At 41.6% G+C, this 16,667-nt stretch overlaps 1 protein-coding gene across 2 annotated transcripts in view; it reads right to left on the reverse strand.

Moving 5' to 3' along the window:
• The window catches only part of MAGI3 (membrane associated guanylate kinase, WW and PDZ domain containing 3), a 362,774-nt gene that overhangs the window by 23,795 nt on the left and 322,312 nt on the right, over positions 1-16,667 (reverse strand). For both annotated transcript variants that reach the window (XM_073667169.1, XM_073667171.1), the window contains exons 17-19: positions 10,965-11,064; positions 8,008-8,113; positions 5,512-5,655 (exon numbers count right to left, since the gene is read on the reverse strand). In XM_073667169.1, the coding sequence (XP_073523270.1) occupies positions 5,512-5,655; positions 8,008-8,113; positions 10,965-11,064 (350 nt within the window). The remainder of the gene's footprint in view (positions 1-5,511; positions 5,656-8,007; positions 8,114-10,964; positions 11,065-16,667) is intronic.

The raw sequence follows: 16,667 nt of genomic DNA on the forward strand, positions 1-16,667 counted from the left end.
AGACATCTACGGCTGCAGTGTTCGTTGACTTTGCCAGAAAATGTGAAGTTACACCGGTGCACCACCATTAACCCAGCCACCCTGCTACCAGCACCTGAAGGAGAGGGGAAAGAGGCTCCACCGCATGATTGTCTGGAACAAATTACTGCGGAGTCGACTCCACTTGTTCTAGTGGGGGAAGTACCCTTGGATGATCCAGAACTTGCGTTATATACGGATGGATCCAGATATGTTGACACCTCTGGCAGGTTTCATACTGGATATGTTGTCACAACTGAAGATACATTGGTAGAGGCTGCAACCTTACCACTGCCAAGAAGCTGGTCTCTGAAGTTGTTCGCTGGTATGGAGTCCCAGAAGTTATCGAAAGTGATCAAGGACCAGCCTTTTCCTCATGCGTATATCAAGAAATACTTATCATGATCGGATCAACAGTGGCACTGCATACTCCTTACCATCCACAGTCAAGCGGCAAGGTGGAGAGATTGGATGGCACACTGAAAGGGCAATTAACCAAAATGATGCAGGCGACTACGGCCCAGTGGCCTGAGCTCCTTCCCATTGCACTGTATAATATACGCACCACCCCCATAGGGAAACACAAACGGTCACCCTATGAGATACTATTTGGGTCACAACCAGCCATAGCTAGATTTACCCCACAACAATAATCAGAAGAAACAGATTATGTTGTGCAATATGTGATTTAGCTTGCCAAAGCACTAACTAACACCCAAGGGTTAGTATCATCTTCTATTCCAGATCCAGCTGATGCAGAAGGTTGTCATACCCTCAAGCCTGGAGATTATGTGTATGTGAAGAAGCATGTTTGGAAACACGGACTAGAACCACTGTATGACGGACCATATCAAGTGCTCCTGACAACCCCAACAGCAGTAAAACATGAATTTTCTGAATATAAGTCTAGTGATCCAACATGTGGTAATCAGAATGTTGGATATTGTAGCCCCATGGGACAAATGCCTTCGCAGTGTATGTTATCAAATAACACCGTTTTTATCGATTTGGTACATAAATTAGTATTACAGCACTCTGCTTTATGGGACCTGCCATCAGCCACATATTGGGTCTGTGTGAATAATGCATATAAATGGCTCCCAGTGGGAGTAGGGGGGACTTGTACGTTGGCCCGGCTAACTCCAGCCACTTATCTTATTCCCCATAGTAAAGTAGATATGAGAACCATCCCTCTTCATACCATCTATAAACGTGCTAAGGACAACACCCCACGCCCATCAGGAAGACCTCATTTAGTACAAATGAGTATACCCAATAAGATAGCCAGTGCTGTCTTCCTCTACCCTATGGTAAGACAAATGTGAGACAAATTAGTGGAAGTCACTGATTACTTAGATGACCAGATTTGGAGTCTATTGGAAGTAATTAATACTACTGTTGCAGTGCAGAATCAACTTATTATAGTGGCCAATCAAAATACTTTAGTGCTGGACTATTTGACAGCAGCTCAAGGAGGGATGTGTCAAGTTATAGGCCCAGCCTGTAGTCACTATATTGACCCCGACTCTACCATACGGTTAAAGACTAAAATGGAAGACATTATGAAACTCAGGGAAGAATATAACAAACATAATGAATTGACCAAAGAAAGTTGGTGGTCTGATACATTTTCCTTTTTAAATCCTGCTAATTGGTTTAAAGGGATTGGTGGATGGATTGCTGGAATATTACAAGGAGTGTTGTATATTGCTGCTTGCATCTTGTTAATATATGTCTTACTCCCCTCCACTATCAGAAGTATTCCGACCAGTCAGTACCTTAGAGCAAAAAGAATTTGCTCCACAGAGGAAAAATTTGAAAACCAGGCTGCTGATCTCTATCTGAGATTTAGGGAGAGAGGATATGGGCATCGAACCATCAAGCGTGGATACAAGAGGGCTAGAGATACCCCTAGGGACAGACTCCTTTATAATAACCTAGTTAAGGAGGGAGAATCTTCTGATCAGGCTAGATTGATCACGCCTTTCAATAAGCAGTGGAAAGAATTTAACAAAATTATCCATAAACATTGGAGAGTTTTGAAAATGGATCCGATCCTGTCACGAGTAATCGGGGAAAAGCCCACGGCCAAGAGATCCAAAAATTTAAAGGATCTATTGGTCCGGAGTCATTACTCCAAGGAACGAATGAACAAAAACTCTTTTAGAAATCACATTAGGGGCTTTTTTCCGTGTGGACACTGCAAGGCATGCTCTAATTTAGTAAAAAGCAAAACTTTCTCCAATTCCGAAAAAAACAGAGAATTCAAAATTGATACCTACCTAACATGCTCTTCGAAAGGCGTGATCTATCTGGCAGAATGCCCATGTGCAAAGCTATATGTTGGTATGACTACCCGGGAACTTAAAATTAGAGTGCGTGAGCACATAAGGGACATTGAAAAATCTAAAAACATTGAAGACATGAGTGAATTAAAAACTTTACCCAGACATTTTAAAGCCCTGCATAACAGTGATGCCAAACTCCTAAGAATAAGAGCAATCGACCAGGTAGTCTTAGGCCCAAGAGGGGGAAACTTATTTAAGATCTTATCCCAGGTAGAGAGCCGGTGGATTTACAGATTAAAAACTGTAACCCCATTGGGGCTCAATGAGAACTTTCTTTGAAACGATAAGGGATTCATCCCCTCTGTACCCCATGAGCCCTCCTCCCTCTTATCTCCCGCCTTTCCTTTGTCTGGTTTTCGGTTCTCCTATATATCCTTTTCTCCTTCCTCTCCCCTACCTTCCTGTCCCTCCTTATCCTTCCCTCTTTGTTTCTCTTTTTCCTTGGTTTCCCCAGATGTTTGGGGTATGGGTGTAATTACTTTTTTTTATATATTTTTGATTTTAATTGATCTTCTTTTAGTTTTAGATTAATCGATATTGAGCTTGTGTGTCTATTCAAGACTCAGCTTCCTGTGTGATGCGGAAAAGAAGTGGAGCCACGAGTGTCTTGTTGGAACTCTATGAGACTTATCTGAAATGGACCCTATCTAAAGAAAATATATTCTCTTGATATGTAATATAATGGATGGATCAATATTTGATGGGTATAAGATCGGGGAAGCCACTGAATACGTATTAATGTATAGGGGGGATGTGTGTGCGATGCCTTCCCCTCTTTAGATCATGCTTAGCCTATTACAGTTGGACCTTACAATCTTGGACATAGCTAACATGAGATCTATAGATGAATAAGGGGTCTTTAAAAGTGAATGGTAGCCTCGTATGCAATAAAACAGAATATACTGAATACACCCTTAAACCCCCTTTCTCATTATCAGATAGAATGGGGAGATGGATGAGGGGAGCTAATGGGACATAGGAATTCGTGCCCTCATCTCCGTCTGATTAATATGTACAGACCAAAGTATATTCGCCTAGCCACATTCACAAAATGCTAAATAGATTCCATACTCACTCGTGACCATTTTATCTCTGCTATCCTCCCTGGTGCGCATGCGCGCCGCTGTCACTTCGGACCTTCCACTCACTGACACCAGGTGCGCGGACGTGTGCACCGCTGCCTTGCAGCGGTGGTACGCTTGCGTTCCACTGTCGGCCGGCGGAAGCGCCAGATAGGAAGTGACGTGCGGCGGCGCATGCGCCGTCATGAGGGAGCGCTACCCGGAAATAATCCTTTTCATCAGACCGGATACTAAAACAATAGAACAAGCCGCTATTTAAGGCAATATGGGCTCACCTCCAAAACATCCGCCCCCCGACGAAGCGAGGGCGAAACGCGCGTAGGGGCGTGAGGGCACGAGCGATACTCATTCACCTCCACAAGTAAGTACTTTTGGTTAATATGTGGCGGTGTGGATACTATAGAGGCAAAACCTTATATTGGGTCTAATGCCAGGTACAGCCTCAAACGTCAGAGTGACTTAATATCAGGTTTATAGGCATATGAATGTGTTACTATAGATTGATTGGCAATATGTGTGTCCAATAAGATAGTGAAGTTTATATTACGCATTATGCACTACACACTGTTCACTTTAATTTGATATATTGAAATATCGATTGGATTCCATATTATTGTTGAAGGATATATATTATCCATAGCTAATTATGTATTTTTGATGTATCTTTGGTATATTTGGTATACATTTCAATGACGTTGGATTAATATACCCCTGACATATCCTTATGTAATCCTTGAATAATGTGTGAGTTAGCTGTGCCCTCTCCTTGCAGCACCATAATATTTTAATATGCAATGTTTAAATAAAGTATAAATTTTTTCTGAAAAACTCTGGTCGTATAAGCTCTCTTATTTCTGAGAGTCTTTTTCTTGTGAATTAAATTTTCTATGGAGATGGACGTGATGTTCCTGAAATCCTTGTGAGTATGTTGTTATTTATACACGGACCTCCCAGATGTAACCAGCATTGAGGACCTGGACGACAAGGGAATGATGACCTTTACCTGCATGCCCCAACCAACCTCACGTCTGAAGATCAGAGCTTTATGATTATATCAACGAACAAGGGGGGATGGACATGCCGCGACAGCCTCGATTGGTAACAAGGGCACTAATTGAGTGAAGACCAATGTTCCTCAGGCTCAAAGCATGATCCTGGGAAAGCACCTCTATTGTTGATAATAACATAATTTTTAGGGGGGAATGTAAAGGACATATTAATATTCATGCTATCCAAGTGTAAAGGACATATTGATACTCATGCTATAGCAACTCCATTTTGTCTGCTTGCTTTAAAATCATGTTATTATACTCCTTGCATAACATACATTCTTTCCTTCTTTTCTCATGCAACTTTCCCACACTAACCTTTTCTCACAAGAACATTTTGTCAGACACTCTGCTTCTGTTATCTAACTAGTCTAGGCCAGGATTGACCTTGTAAATTTCCATTGTGCTTCGAACTAACGATGATAATATGACCATATATGTGTTTCCGTAATAATTGCACTAACATTGGCTCAAGCCTGTAGTACTGTAGTATGGCTTTAGATGATTGGACATTAATAAACTCAAAACAATATAAAATGCTTAGCAAAATAAACGGGATCAGAGATTCTTTGAATCCTCCCACACAGAGCATTGCCTCCGTTTGGTTTTCTGTGGATTGCGCAATCAACATAATAATTTGACACTCACTTGGTCAACCGTGAAGGGTTATTGCCCTCCCTTAACATCTTCAGCTATTGCATATTGGAGATTCACGACCTAATATAATTGCTATAGATCTGTGATCAAAAGTATCCATGAGCTGGGATGTCACAAAGTGCATAGCTATTTAAGAATGGAGCCAATATTAGGCAAATTCTGAAACAAAAGTCAGCTGAAATGACCAATTTCAATGGGCTAAACCAACTATTTAAAGTCTATGGAGGCCTCCTGGACTTTAGTATCCCCCAACTCGAATATTATCCAAACTATGTAACAAGGGCCAAACTCTGAAATGGACTTACAGCAAATAATAACATCCACAGTGGCAAGAGAATGGTATAAAGAGTTACATACATGAATGCGACCATCTTTGATCGCAGGTCCATCTTCTGCAAGTCGGAGAATGAAAAGCCCCATGTTGTATTCTTTGCCACCTCGTAGGCTAAAACCGAAGCCTCTTGGTCCTCTCTCCAACTCCACAGGGTAGCAACCAGTACTCTACACATTAATACAGACATTTAGATTATATGTGACATATATTGTTATGCAAATCTGTGCATTTGTAGGGAGAGAAGAGAAAAAAAATGTATTTTTGTGTGCCATTTTCCTTATTTTTAATATCTCTATAATAGAATAAATTATTACATTATGGGCAAATAAATAAATAAAAACATTGTGCATCTGAGTATTTTTTTTTATAACCCCCCTCTCCAACAGACTAAAAGACAAAAATGCTATGAGTATATTTTAAAACATTCCTGGAGCATGAAAACTTTTAATTGGAGGCTATCATCAGAAAATCAGGTGTGTGTAAAAAAAAAAAAAAAGCCACAAAAAACACGGTTTCTCATATCACAACCTGTATTAAAAACAGAAATCCTGCAATTTTCACACTGGCCACTGGGGCTTTTTTAGACTAAAGCCCCCGTCTCACATAGCGAGATCGCTGCTGTGTCACGGTTTTGGTGATGCAACAGCGACCTCACCAGCGATGTCGCTATGTGTGACACTTTGCAGCGATCAGGCCCCTGCTGTGAGGTCACTGATCGCTGCAAAGTGTCCTGGACCATTTTTTGGTCGTTGCCCTCCCGCTGGTCAGCACACATCGCTGTGTGTGACCAGCGGGAGCAGCGATCAGGCTGGTAACCATGATAAACAGCGGGTTACTAGGGGCACACGCGCACCTAGTAACCCGCTGTTTATCATGGTCACCACTCATACGGTGAGCAGTAACCTCCCGCTCACCATAGCAGAGTGGTAACCATGATAAACAACGGGTTACTAGGTGTGCGTGTGCCCCTAGTAACCCGATGTTTATCATGGCTACCAGCCTGCTCCTGCTTCAGCAGGCTGGTAACCAGGAGCAGGACATCGTGGAAAGATTCTTTCCACGATGTCGCTGCTCCCCTGATCGCTGGTGAGCCTGCCTGTTTGACAGCTCACCAGCGACCACATAGCGACGCAGCAACGATCCCTGACAGGTCGTATCGTTGTCGGGATCGTTGCAGCGTCGCTAAGTGTGACGGGGCCTTAACTCCCTATAAGATTCAGGAAACAACACATGTACATTAGCCACATTGGTCGGATTCTAACCCGATCTTTGTATTTAAGTGTCTAACAAGCCTGTGCAAAGGTCATTGTGAAAGGAGGGGGAGCAAGGTCAGATGTTACATCATTATCTATTGTAATTAGTGGATCCTCTATTATTATAGATTTAGCCTGTCATTGTAATCCTGCCTCTGCTGATAAGAAAAATCCTGTAAACTCTTCCTGAAAGGAAGGTAGTCTGAATCTAAAAAGGGCTTACTGGCCAGTGTAAAAATTACAAGATTATGATTTCTTTTTATTATAATTATTTTCTTTAATAAAGATCATAATATGAAGAAAAAAAAATGCTACATTTTAAAAAAAATACATGTAACACGAAAACCTGGTTTAATACATCATGTCATTTTGTGATAACTTATCTGTAATATATTAGATTTACGAAGTATGACATGTACTTGATGCCTTTAAGCAGGTTTTTCTTCTTAATTTCACTGTGGCATATAGAAGGAATTGTTTTATTAGCCATTTCCAATATATACAATTCTCCAAAACCTCACAAATGGCATTAATGTGGACACCCCCAGCAATCATGAGAAACAGTATTAGGTTAACTTCACCACTTCTAGGAACGGCAGAACGTATTTGTTTTCCAGAGGAGACAAAACAGATATTGGACTTCAAATTTCTCAATATAACGAGTCTCAACACTCAGACTGGTAGGGAGATATGCCCGAGGGCACTATTTATTCTGCACATTAGCTCAGCCAGCTGCTTTTCAGGGCTGTACGTCCTCATCTATACAGCACATTATTACATTACCGTCCTGTAGAAAGACACAAGCCCTACATTAAGGGGCATTGTATAACAGGCACCGAAAGTGGTCTTTGCTTCACGACCATAGGTTGCCCCTATGACACATGGGCAGTAAACAGGGTCAAGAGGGTGACATAGGTGCGTTATGTGGCGCCCTCTGGTGTTCACCACCCATACAATCCTGTATATATATTGCACATAAACACTGTAAATAAGACCCTGAAATTGCCAAAGGGCTGGGACTGAAGAAAGGTTTGTTAATGTATCAGTGTAGGTACGAGCTATCAGCCAGGAATAGGGGGCACGAGGATGAGTTTTCCTATGGCTGTATCTAGTCAGGGGACACATAGATATGTGCTATGCAATTGTTACATCTCTGCTCATCTCTCCTGACCCTAAAGCCTGAACTCGCAGCCTCGGATGCATTCTCACCAAATTCCTCCAGATGGAAAGCTCCCATCTTTAACAGAGACAAGTACGATATCTTACCTGTGAGTGCCGGCTGCCAGTGGGCAGGGTGTGAGCCACGTCAGCCCATAGGAATCTGTATGGGGCAGACAGATCTCCCTTACTGCCTTCTGTGTCCAATGTATTTCTGTATAATAAGGATATAATCAGTGTATGAGGGGCTGAGATGCACGTCCGGGGGGTTTCTTACCACATCGGTTACTCTAGGATGTACTTACTCTATGCCATAAGGTCCCCCTCCCCATTTTATCCCTTTAATGACAAATGCATCATATCTACTGAAGCTGTATATGGAGATAGACAGATTTTAATATTATAATTACCATTCAATTAAAATGGAATACAGTATTAAAACAATAATTTATACCTAGAAATAGTATAAGACAGACATACACTATAGATAGGAGATAGAGCGATACATTGACAGATGAAAGACTGATAGATGTGAGAGATTTACTGACAGATAGCAAGACAGAATGGACAGATAGGAAATAGATATATAGATAGATATAATAGATAGATATATAGATATAATAGATAGATAGAGTTGAAATAAACTGACAGATGTGAGATTGATAGATTTGCTGACAGATGAGACAGAATAGATCTGGAGACATGAAATGGCTATATTAGATAAATATGAAATAGATTGATCGACAGATAGACATGCGACAAATATGTTAGACAGACAATAGATAGATGTGAAATATGAAGAGATTAGACAAATTTCTATGGAATCTTGCCATTTTGGTAAAGAAGACCACTTCTATTAAATGCATCTGATTATTATATTTATTTTTTTATAAAATCGTAATTAACATTCACTAAAAACTCAATAAATATTAAAATAATCTGAATTTATATCTCCAGACTGTTTTCCAGGGAGAGAAATAGCAGCTTGTCAATGCTCCTCAGGGAATCGCGTGACAACTCCAGAATCCAGCTATGAGTCCTCCTTGTGAACGCATCTGCAGGTGTTTACACACGACTCTGTGCGCCCCACGGAGCGTTCTCTATTTCACCCACATGTTAAACCTCTTGGGACAAGTGAAAGCATTTACTTTTTTATATTTAATCTATTATTATATATTTTAATAATATATGTGCCTTAATAATGTACTGGAAGCCATTACTGACGGGCTTCTAGGGCATGACACCATCAGCCTTAATAGGGGTGGCATTCTTGCCTGTCCCATCACTGGGGAGCTTTGGCCATAAAGCATGAAGCTCCTTTCTCGGTGTTTGGTGCTACTGCTTGACATTACGGAACAGTTCCCATATCAGAGTTACCATAGTAACTGAAATGCCCCCTGCGACCTCGTCTGCCTCCTGTGTATATTTTTCCCTCCCACAGTAGATGCCAGCTGTGAGTGATGCTTCATATATGTGGAAACCACTGGAGTTGATTATTAGCATGTATACAACCATGCCTGGCATTACGGTACCATCTCTATGTAGTGAGTGTATAGTCTAGTATACACTGAGCCTGTGTATGGTTGTGCATTTACAGAATTGTGGCGGTGTTTTTTATACATTTCACGGGGGTATTATTTGTGCACTTAATGTAGGTTTTACATGCACAATAGTGGATCTTTTTAACACTGTATGGTTATTTTTAATTATTTGTTGTGATCCTGTAGGACATGTCTGTGCAATATAGAGTGGACAGCGGAGTAGACAGGATGTAGACTACAACTGTGGCCTAGGGGCCATAAACCTCTAGATGGCCTTGTTCGAAATGTCACAACATGTACTACTTCAATTAAAGGGAACCTGACAGGTCCCCCATGCCCACCAATCCGCCACCATATGTTTATTCCTACGTTAACACCCTGTCTCACAAGCCCTTTTACAGTATAAGTGATTGCAGTGTATGGCAAAAAAAGAATGTTAGAAATTAGTTTCCTATATGCTAACTAGTTTCAGACTAGTCAAAGGGACGTTTGTTTCTCCACACTAGTCATCCCATTATGGTCGAAGAATACAGACAGAAAAAAGAGAGACGGCTGTTTCACACTGCCAAATGCTTCATCCAGGAACCACTAATTATGTTTCTGCGCCACTGTGGGCGTCATAAAATGATTTGCTAGAGTTGGTGTTAAAAGTGGTTCTCTGCAAGTCTCGCGCATGCTTGGCAGTAGGGATGAGCAGAACCGTGGAAGTTTGGGTTCTGGTACCCTACCGAACTTTAGTCAAAAGTTCAGTTGGGGTACTAGAACTTTAGCTGAACTTGAACCTGAACCCCATTAAAATCAATCAGGACCCAAAACTTTGAAGCTGGAAAAAAAAAGCTCTCTCTCTCTCAAACTGTAAGACGGACTTCCACTTCCAGGAGAAGTCAGTGTTCGGAGTTCAGCATCGGACACTAGTTGTCCAGTACGAACCCCGAACTTTACAGTTTGGGTTCGTTCATCTTTGCTTGGGAGTTTCATCATTTCATGTCAGTACACGATGAAGCCGAGGGTACATTACTCAGCTTCACTGCAAGCTGACATGATATGATGAAAGTCGCGTGCCAGCGCGAGACTTGCAGAGAACCAGTGGTGATGCTGGATCTTACAAATCAGGATATCACGGCTACAGTGGCGCGGTAACATGATTAGTGGGATGACTAACTTGGAGAAACCAAATTGATTTAACTTTTTTTTTGCCATACACTGTAATCACTTATACTGTACATAGGGCTTGTGAGACAGGGTGTTAACATAAAAATAAACATATGGTGGTTTGGGGGGCACGGGGCGCTTGTCAGATTCCCTTTAAATAGGTGTGTAATAAGCTTTACCAGTTCATAAAAAGATGGAACAGCTAAAAGTACACTCCTGGAGAAGGTGCTTATTGGCCAAGAAGCAGCAATTATATATATATTTTTTCATATTATTAGCTGGATTACAAGACCACCTTGATATCACTTCCATTTTTCTCCACTTACTACCAACACGTCAATTATATCAGTATCAGGGTGTCTATTTTCCTACCTGTCCAGCGTCCCATAATTCGGTGCTTGACCCATGGCTCGATGCTGTGGAGCGGGGCTTTGTCTCGCAGAGTTGGATCCTGATGGGGGACCTTTGTGTTCTGACAAAAGAAATAATACATTAGTAAACACAAACTTTATTGCTCAAATGCGCCGTAATTTAATTGTTGTCATTTAAAGGTAAAAAAAGGATGTAAAAGAAGTCTCCCAAGTGGATAGAAATTAACTTTTAAACTTTCTTCAGAGATACTTGCAGCTTTTAGTAGTTGTCATAGCTGTAAAATCTGTTTGGTTGGCCTCAATCTATAACCCATTAACTACAGTCAAAGAGCACAGATACATAAAAGAATAATAGATTTCTCCATTTTTTTCAAAACCTAACATCAAAACCAGCCTTTTCTTTTATGTTTTTATTTGGCATCTCTTAATCCCATTGGGAGCCTGTATATATTTAGAAAAGCGAAAAGGTAAAGATGAAATGTATGAAAGAACTAATAAAATATTAAACTTCATAGAAATGATAGGCAGAATAAAATGAGCAGCAACATCCATGATGAGAATATACTACTGAGAATTGTTTGTTTTTAAACAGGGTACATAGATATCTGTCAAAATGCAGGGAGCGCAAAGCCAAAATCAATGTAAAGGTGTGTGCACATGTTAAGTATTTGTCACAGACAATTCTCCATCAAAATCATGACTCTTGGCAGGAAAATCACTGCATTAAAAAAACGCATTTTTGCGTGTGTTTTTTCCAGTCATTAGAATGGTGAAAAATCCTGCAAATACACTGACCTGCTGCAGATATGAAACTGCTTCAAATCTGCAAGGAAAAAATAAGAATGGTGTGTATGAGATTTCAGAAATCTCATTCACTTTGTGGGGACAGTTTGGACCCACAGACCTGAATGTTGCTGCTGGACCACAAATTGTCAGGTTAATGGAACTTTACTATTCTCGTGACTAAAACTTCAGATTAAATTTTTGATACCTACAGACTGCCATGATTTTTCCACTACAAATTCTGCTGCTGATTTTGTGTGAAATTGTGACAGATTTCACCCTACGGTTGATACCGGCAAAGCAAATCAGCAGAGGACTAGAAAATCTGCAGTTATGTAGCCCTCCATATCTATGATCTCTAAATAACCACACCCTCACCACCGATTTGCAACTTTCTGCCTATGCAAAGTGTACACAAAAAGCGGTCAATCAGTGGTGTGGGCAGGGTTATACAGAGCTCAGCATTCAGAGAACTGCTAGATCTGAAGCTGAGAAAACTGCAAGTAAGTGATATATTGCTGGAAAGGAGGACTCTGCCACTACATCATTTGCTCTCAAATTGGATAATAAGCAGTCTCCTGGTCGGGGAATCAAACCCCGATCTCCTGCGTGACAGGTGGGGAGGTCCTTGTTAGTATAGTGGCGAGTATCCCCACCTGTCACGCGGGAGACCAGGGTTCAATTCCCTGACAGGGAGGCATCTTACTTTCTTAGAGAAAGTCCTCGTTAGTATAGTGGCGAGTATCCCCACCTGTCACAGAGGAGACTGGGGGGTTCAATTCCCCAAGGGGAAGGCTTCTTACTTTCTTAGAGCAAGTCCTCGTTAGTATAGTGGGGAGTATCCCCACCTATGACGAAGGAGACCGGGGTTCAATTCCCTGAGGGGGAGGCTTCTTATTTTCTTAGATCAAGTGCTCGTTAGAATCCCCATCTGTCATGAGGGAGACAAGGGTTTGATTTCCCGAGGGGGAGGCTTCCTACTTTGTTAGAGCAAGTCCTTGTTAGTGTAGTGGTAAGTATCCCCACCTGTCACGCGGGAAACCGGGGTTTGATTCCCTCACGGGTAAACTTCTTACTTTCTCAAATGGGAAAGCGAAAACTTAGTGACAAATTCGCTTTAAGCAGCTGATTTGAGGAAAACCTGAAACCTTATTTACTAGTATTTCTAATCCCCCTTTCTTACCTTTCAACAGGAAACCACTAGAAAATGAAGTTAAAAAGCATTGTACTAACATTGTCATACATTCCAAAACCTCTTCGTAAAATGGGCAGGTACGCAACCACTGATTACTGCACTGACATCTGTCTTTGGATATCACATGCATAGAAGAAAGGACAGCACAAAATGCAGGAGATTACATCAGTGTATAATGGCTAGTGGGGAGTTAATTAGCAAGCCGCAGTCGTCTTTAACTAACATAACTATACCATGTCTTGGCCACCTTCCACGCATCTGTGCCCTGTTCAGGCTGTGCACCAGCTGTGTACAGAGATAACAACCAAGGAGCTGAGGGGCTAAGAAATGCGGCCAAGAAGCAAGGAAAGCAATGAAATGTTTAGCTGCAGAGCGATGCTCTTCTCCAATTCTTTGAAAGCTCCTCATTTGGAACTCTCTATGGTTTAGCTGGATGAGATAAGAGCCAATGAGCAACACAATACATGCTCTCATGACTTAGAAGCTTATCCACATCCGCAATAGGAAAACCAGAAGAAATGTCCACCATTAATAGAAATCACAGAACACACAGATCCCGCCACTCACTCCGCTCTCCCATCAAGGTCACAACTGCAATGCTACGTCTGCTGGATAACAGTAGGAGCCATGACATTCTCTTTCAGGTATGCTCCGCTCTCGTCAGGAAAGAATCTCATCTGTATCTGCTCTTAATAACATTTTTAAAAAGAATTTCCTGTAGAACTGCCGCACTTTCTCCCACTTCAGGAGAGGCCACAGAACATATCATGTCCATGAGTAATATCTATGCCCCTGCATGGTTTTTACCCTATACACCTGCAGCAAAATAGTAAGAGTAATTTGGGTTTAATGGTTTTTAACTTAAAGGGATCTGTCCTACAGAAAGGCTTCCTTTAGAATCAAATAAGTCCTGAACTAACTGGACTTTGTTCTTAGGACAGGCATTTATCTGAACTTAAGCACTCCCATTAATATTTTTTTGCATTAAATGTGTGTATATGTGCATGAAGTATAGTGTGAGTGTATGAATATACTCACCTGCCTCTGCTCCTCTTCTCAGTGACATCACCACAATTCAGACTATGCAGCTCACTATGTGTGAGGCGGAAGTCTCATTCGCAATGAAAGCCTATACAGCTCCATAGGCTTACATTGTAAAAGTCACCTCCGGGTTATGCACAGGGTCAGCAGAGGGGTGACATCACTGAGAAGAGGAGCAGAATGGCGCTGGAAACCGGAGAGAGCAGTGGTAGGTGAGTATATTATTGCACTCACATTGCACACCACACACAAACACATATTTAATTTAATTATTAATTGTTAGTTAATTTAATTATTTCTCTGGGACCATCTTAAAGGAACGCTGTCATCAAAAAATTACAATACAATAGAATGAACATAAAACATGCTCATAGACACGCTGCCAATATGCCACGATGCACATTGTTACTGAATAAATACAACAAGTGATAATTGCCACGATCTCTATTCACCCATTTCCTTTTTCCATGGTATACAGCCCCCAATACAATGATATAAAGAAAATCGTCCTCCAATACCTCCCTGTTATTAATCAGGACAATATTTTACGCACAATTGCTCAGGGAGGATGCAGATGCAAAGGGGCTGTACACTATGTAGCAGGTTATCTCCCAGTTTATTACGTCAACCCCAGCCTTCCACCTCATGGCTATCTATTAAACGGTTTTATAAATATGCCGGGAATAGATGTAATGTTTGTAGTTTTTCTTGCAACAAAAAATTAACTTTTTTTCCAAACAGAATATCAAATATTACATCAAGTCTTTCATAATTTGTGAATGTCACCATGTCATTTACTGTGTAGAATGTCAGGCATGTAAAGTTTGCTATATAGGTTACACTACTAGAAAACCTAAACAAAGAATATCTGAACACATTGCTAATATAAATGGTAACAATTTGGGAGCCGCAAAACATTTTGTTACTATTCACAAGGGAGATTTGTCCTTTTATGGTATCGAGAGAGTCGACCGTCCAATCAGAGGTGGAGATTTCTCAGAAACAACCAGCGTTGATCGAGGCGTATGGGATCTTCTTAACACTAGATACTAAATATCTTAACGGAATGAACTATTGTTTTACATCTATAAAGTCCAATCTCTATTTCCCTGTTTGAAGTGTCTAATTTATTGCATGATGTATTGTCGTTATTATTCTTTATAATTGTGTCCATCCATTATATGTTTTTTATTCTTTGTAAGAGAAAGTCTCCCTCGGGATAAACAGAGCCGATATTTAATGAATGCGATTAACCTGCACAATTGGGATTGGCTCCCTACCTGGATTTATATCCTAGTATACACAAGTCGGCCTTATAGATACAAAAAGAGAAGAGCATTGCTGATAAGCTGGACAATGCCAGAATCAGCAAAGATATACCAATTCCAAAAACATAATCAAAAAGGAGGAACAAAGGGGCTAAATGGTAGAAAACAATGGACAATTTTATTGCATCAAGTAATTTAACATCACATAATAAATAGTGTAATCATAGTATAGACAAACAGGGGAAAATTATGTCAGGAAAACACAGCACCCTATAGCCCACAGACCCGTACCCACTGCATGGGAGTGTAATCAGTGGGTTTAGGGAAAACAAAGCAAGGCAAGCAAAGTCGATAGAAGATGGCTGTGGGCAATATCAATAAGCATTTGTGAGCAACAATCTGCTATAACAATAACATGCGCCCATAGTCAATAAGAATCAAAAGCCTTACCAAGGAATGGAATAAGAGGGCTGGAGGGTGCTGTGAGAAGGAAATCCGTGGAAGGAAATGCCTCAACGCGCGTTTCGCCTGAGGATTATTGGCTTTCTCAAGAGGCTGGATTTATATCCTGCATTTACCTCAATGTAATATCCTATGACTTAGGGCAGGGGTCTCAAACTCAGCTGGGCATATGGGCCGCACACAGAAAAACATTTAATTTGGGGGGCCGCATTATTTGCATGACAAAGTGACATTTTTAGTGATACCATTTTATTTTCTATACACCTTTTGAACTGGTCCTCATCTTGCAGACATGGTCTCCCCTCCAGGTCCTCCATCTTGCAGACATGGTCTCCCCTGCAGGTCCCCCATATTGCAGACATGGTCTCCCATATTGCAGACATGGTCCCCCATATTGCAGACATGGTCCCCCATATTGCACACATGGTCCCCCATATTGCACACATGGTTCCCCCATCCTGGTCCTTATCTTTCAGACAGGTCCCCCCCAATACTGTGCACAGGGTCCCCCCCCCCCCCAATACTGCACACAGGGTCCCCCCCCCAATACTGCGCAAAGGGTTCCCGTCCCCCCAATACTGCGTTCAGGGTCCCCATCACACCCATACTGCGCTCAGGGTCCCCGTCCCCCCATACAGCGCTCAGGGTCCCGTCCCCCCCATACTGCGCTCAGGGTTCCCGTCCCCCCCCATACTAAGCACAGGTCCCCTGTGGTGTATTTCAAATGACAGAGAAAAAAAAAAAAAAGATTCTCACCTGTCCTCCATTCCCTCGGTGTCCCTTCAGCACCTGTGGCCCGCAGGCAAAGACCCCATAACGATCGCGGCTCTCTCCAGCAGCCGCCGACATCAGCGCTGTAATGCAGTGTATTGCTGCGCAGAGACCGTCTCTCTGCACAGCAATACCAGTGTCAGCCGCCGGCTATCAGAGGCCAGAAGCTGACATCTGCGCATGG

Source organism: Phyllobates terribilis, unplaced genomic scaffold, assembly GCF_046119375.1.
Source record: "Phyllobates terribilis strain yellow unplaced genomic scaffold, ASM4611937v1 Scaffold_2__4_contigs__length_985480577, whole genome shotgun sequence".
NCBI classification, from domain to species: Eukaryota; Metazoa; Chordata; class Amphibia; order Anura; family Dendrobatidae; genus Phyllobates; species Phyllobates terribilis.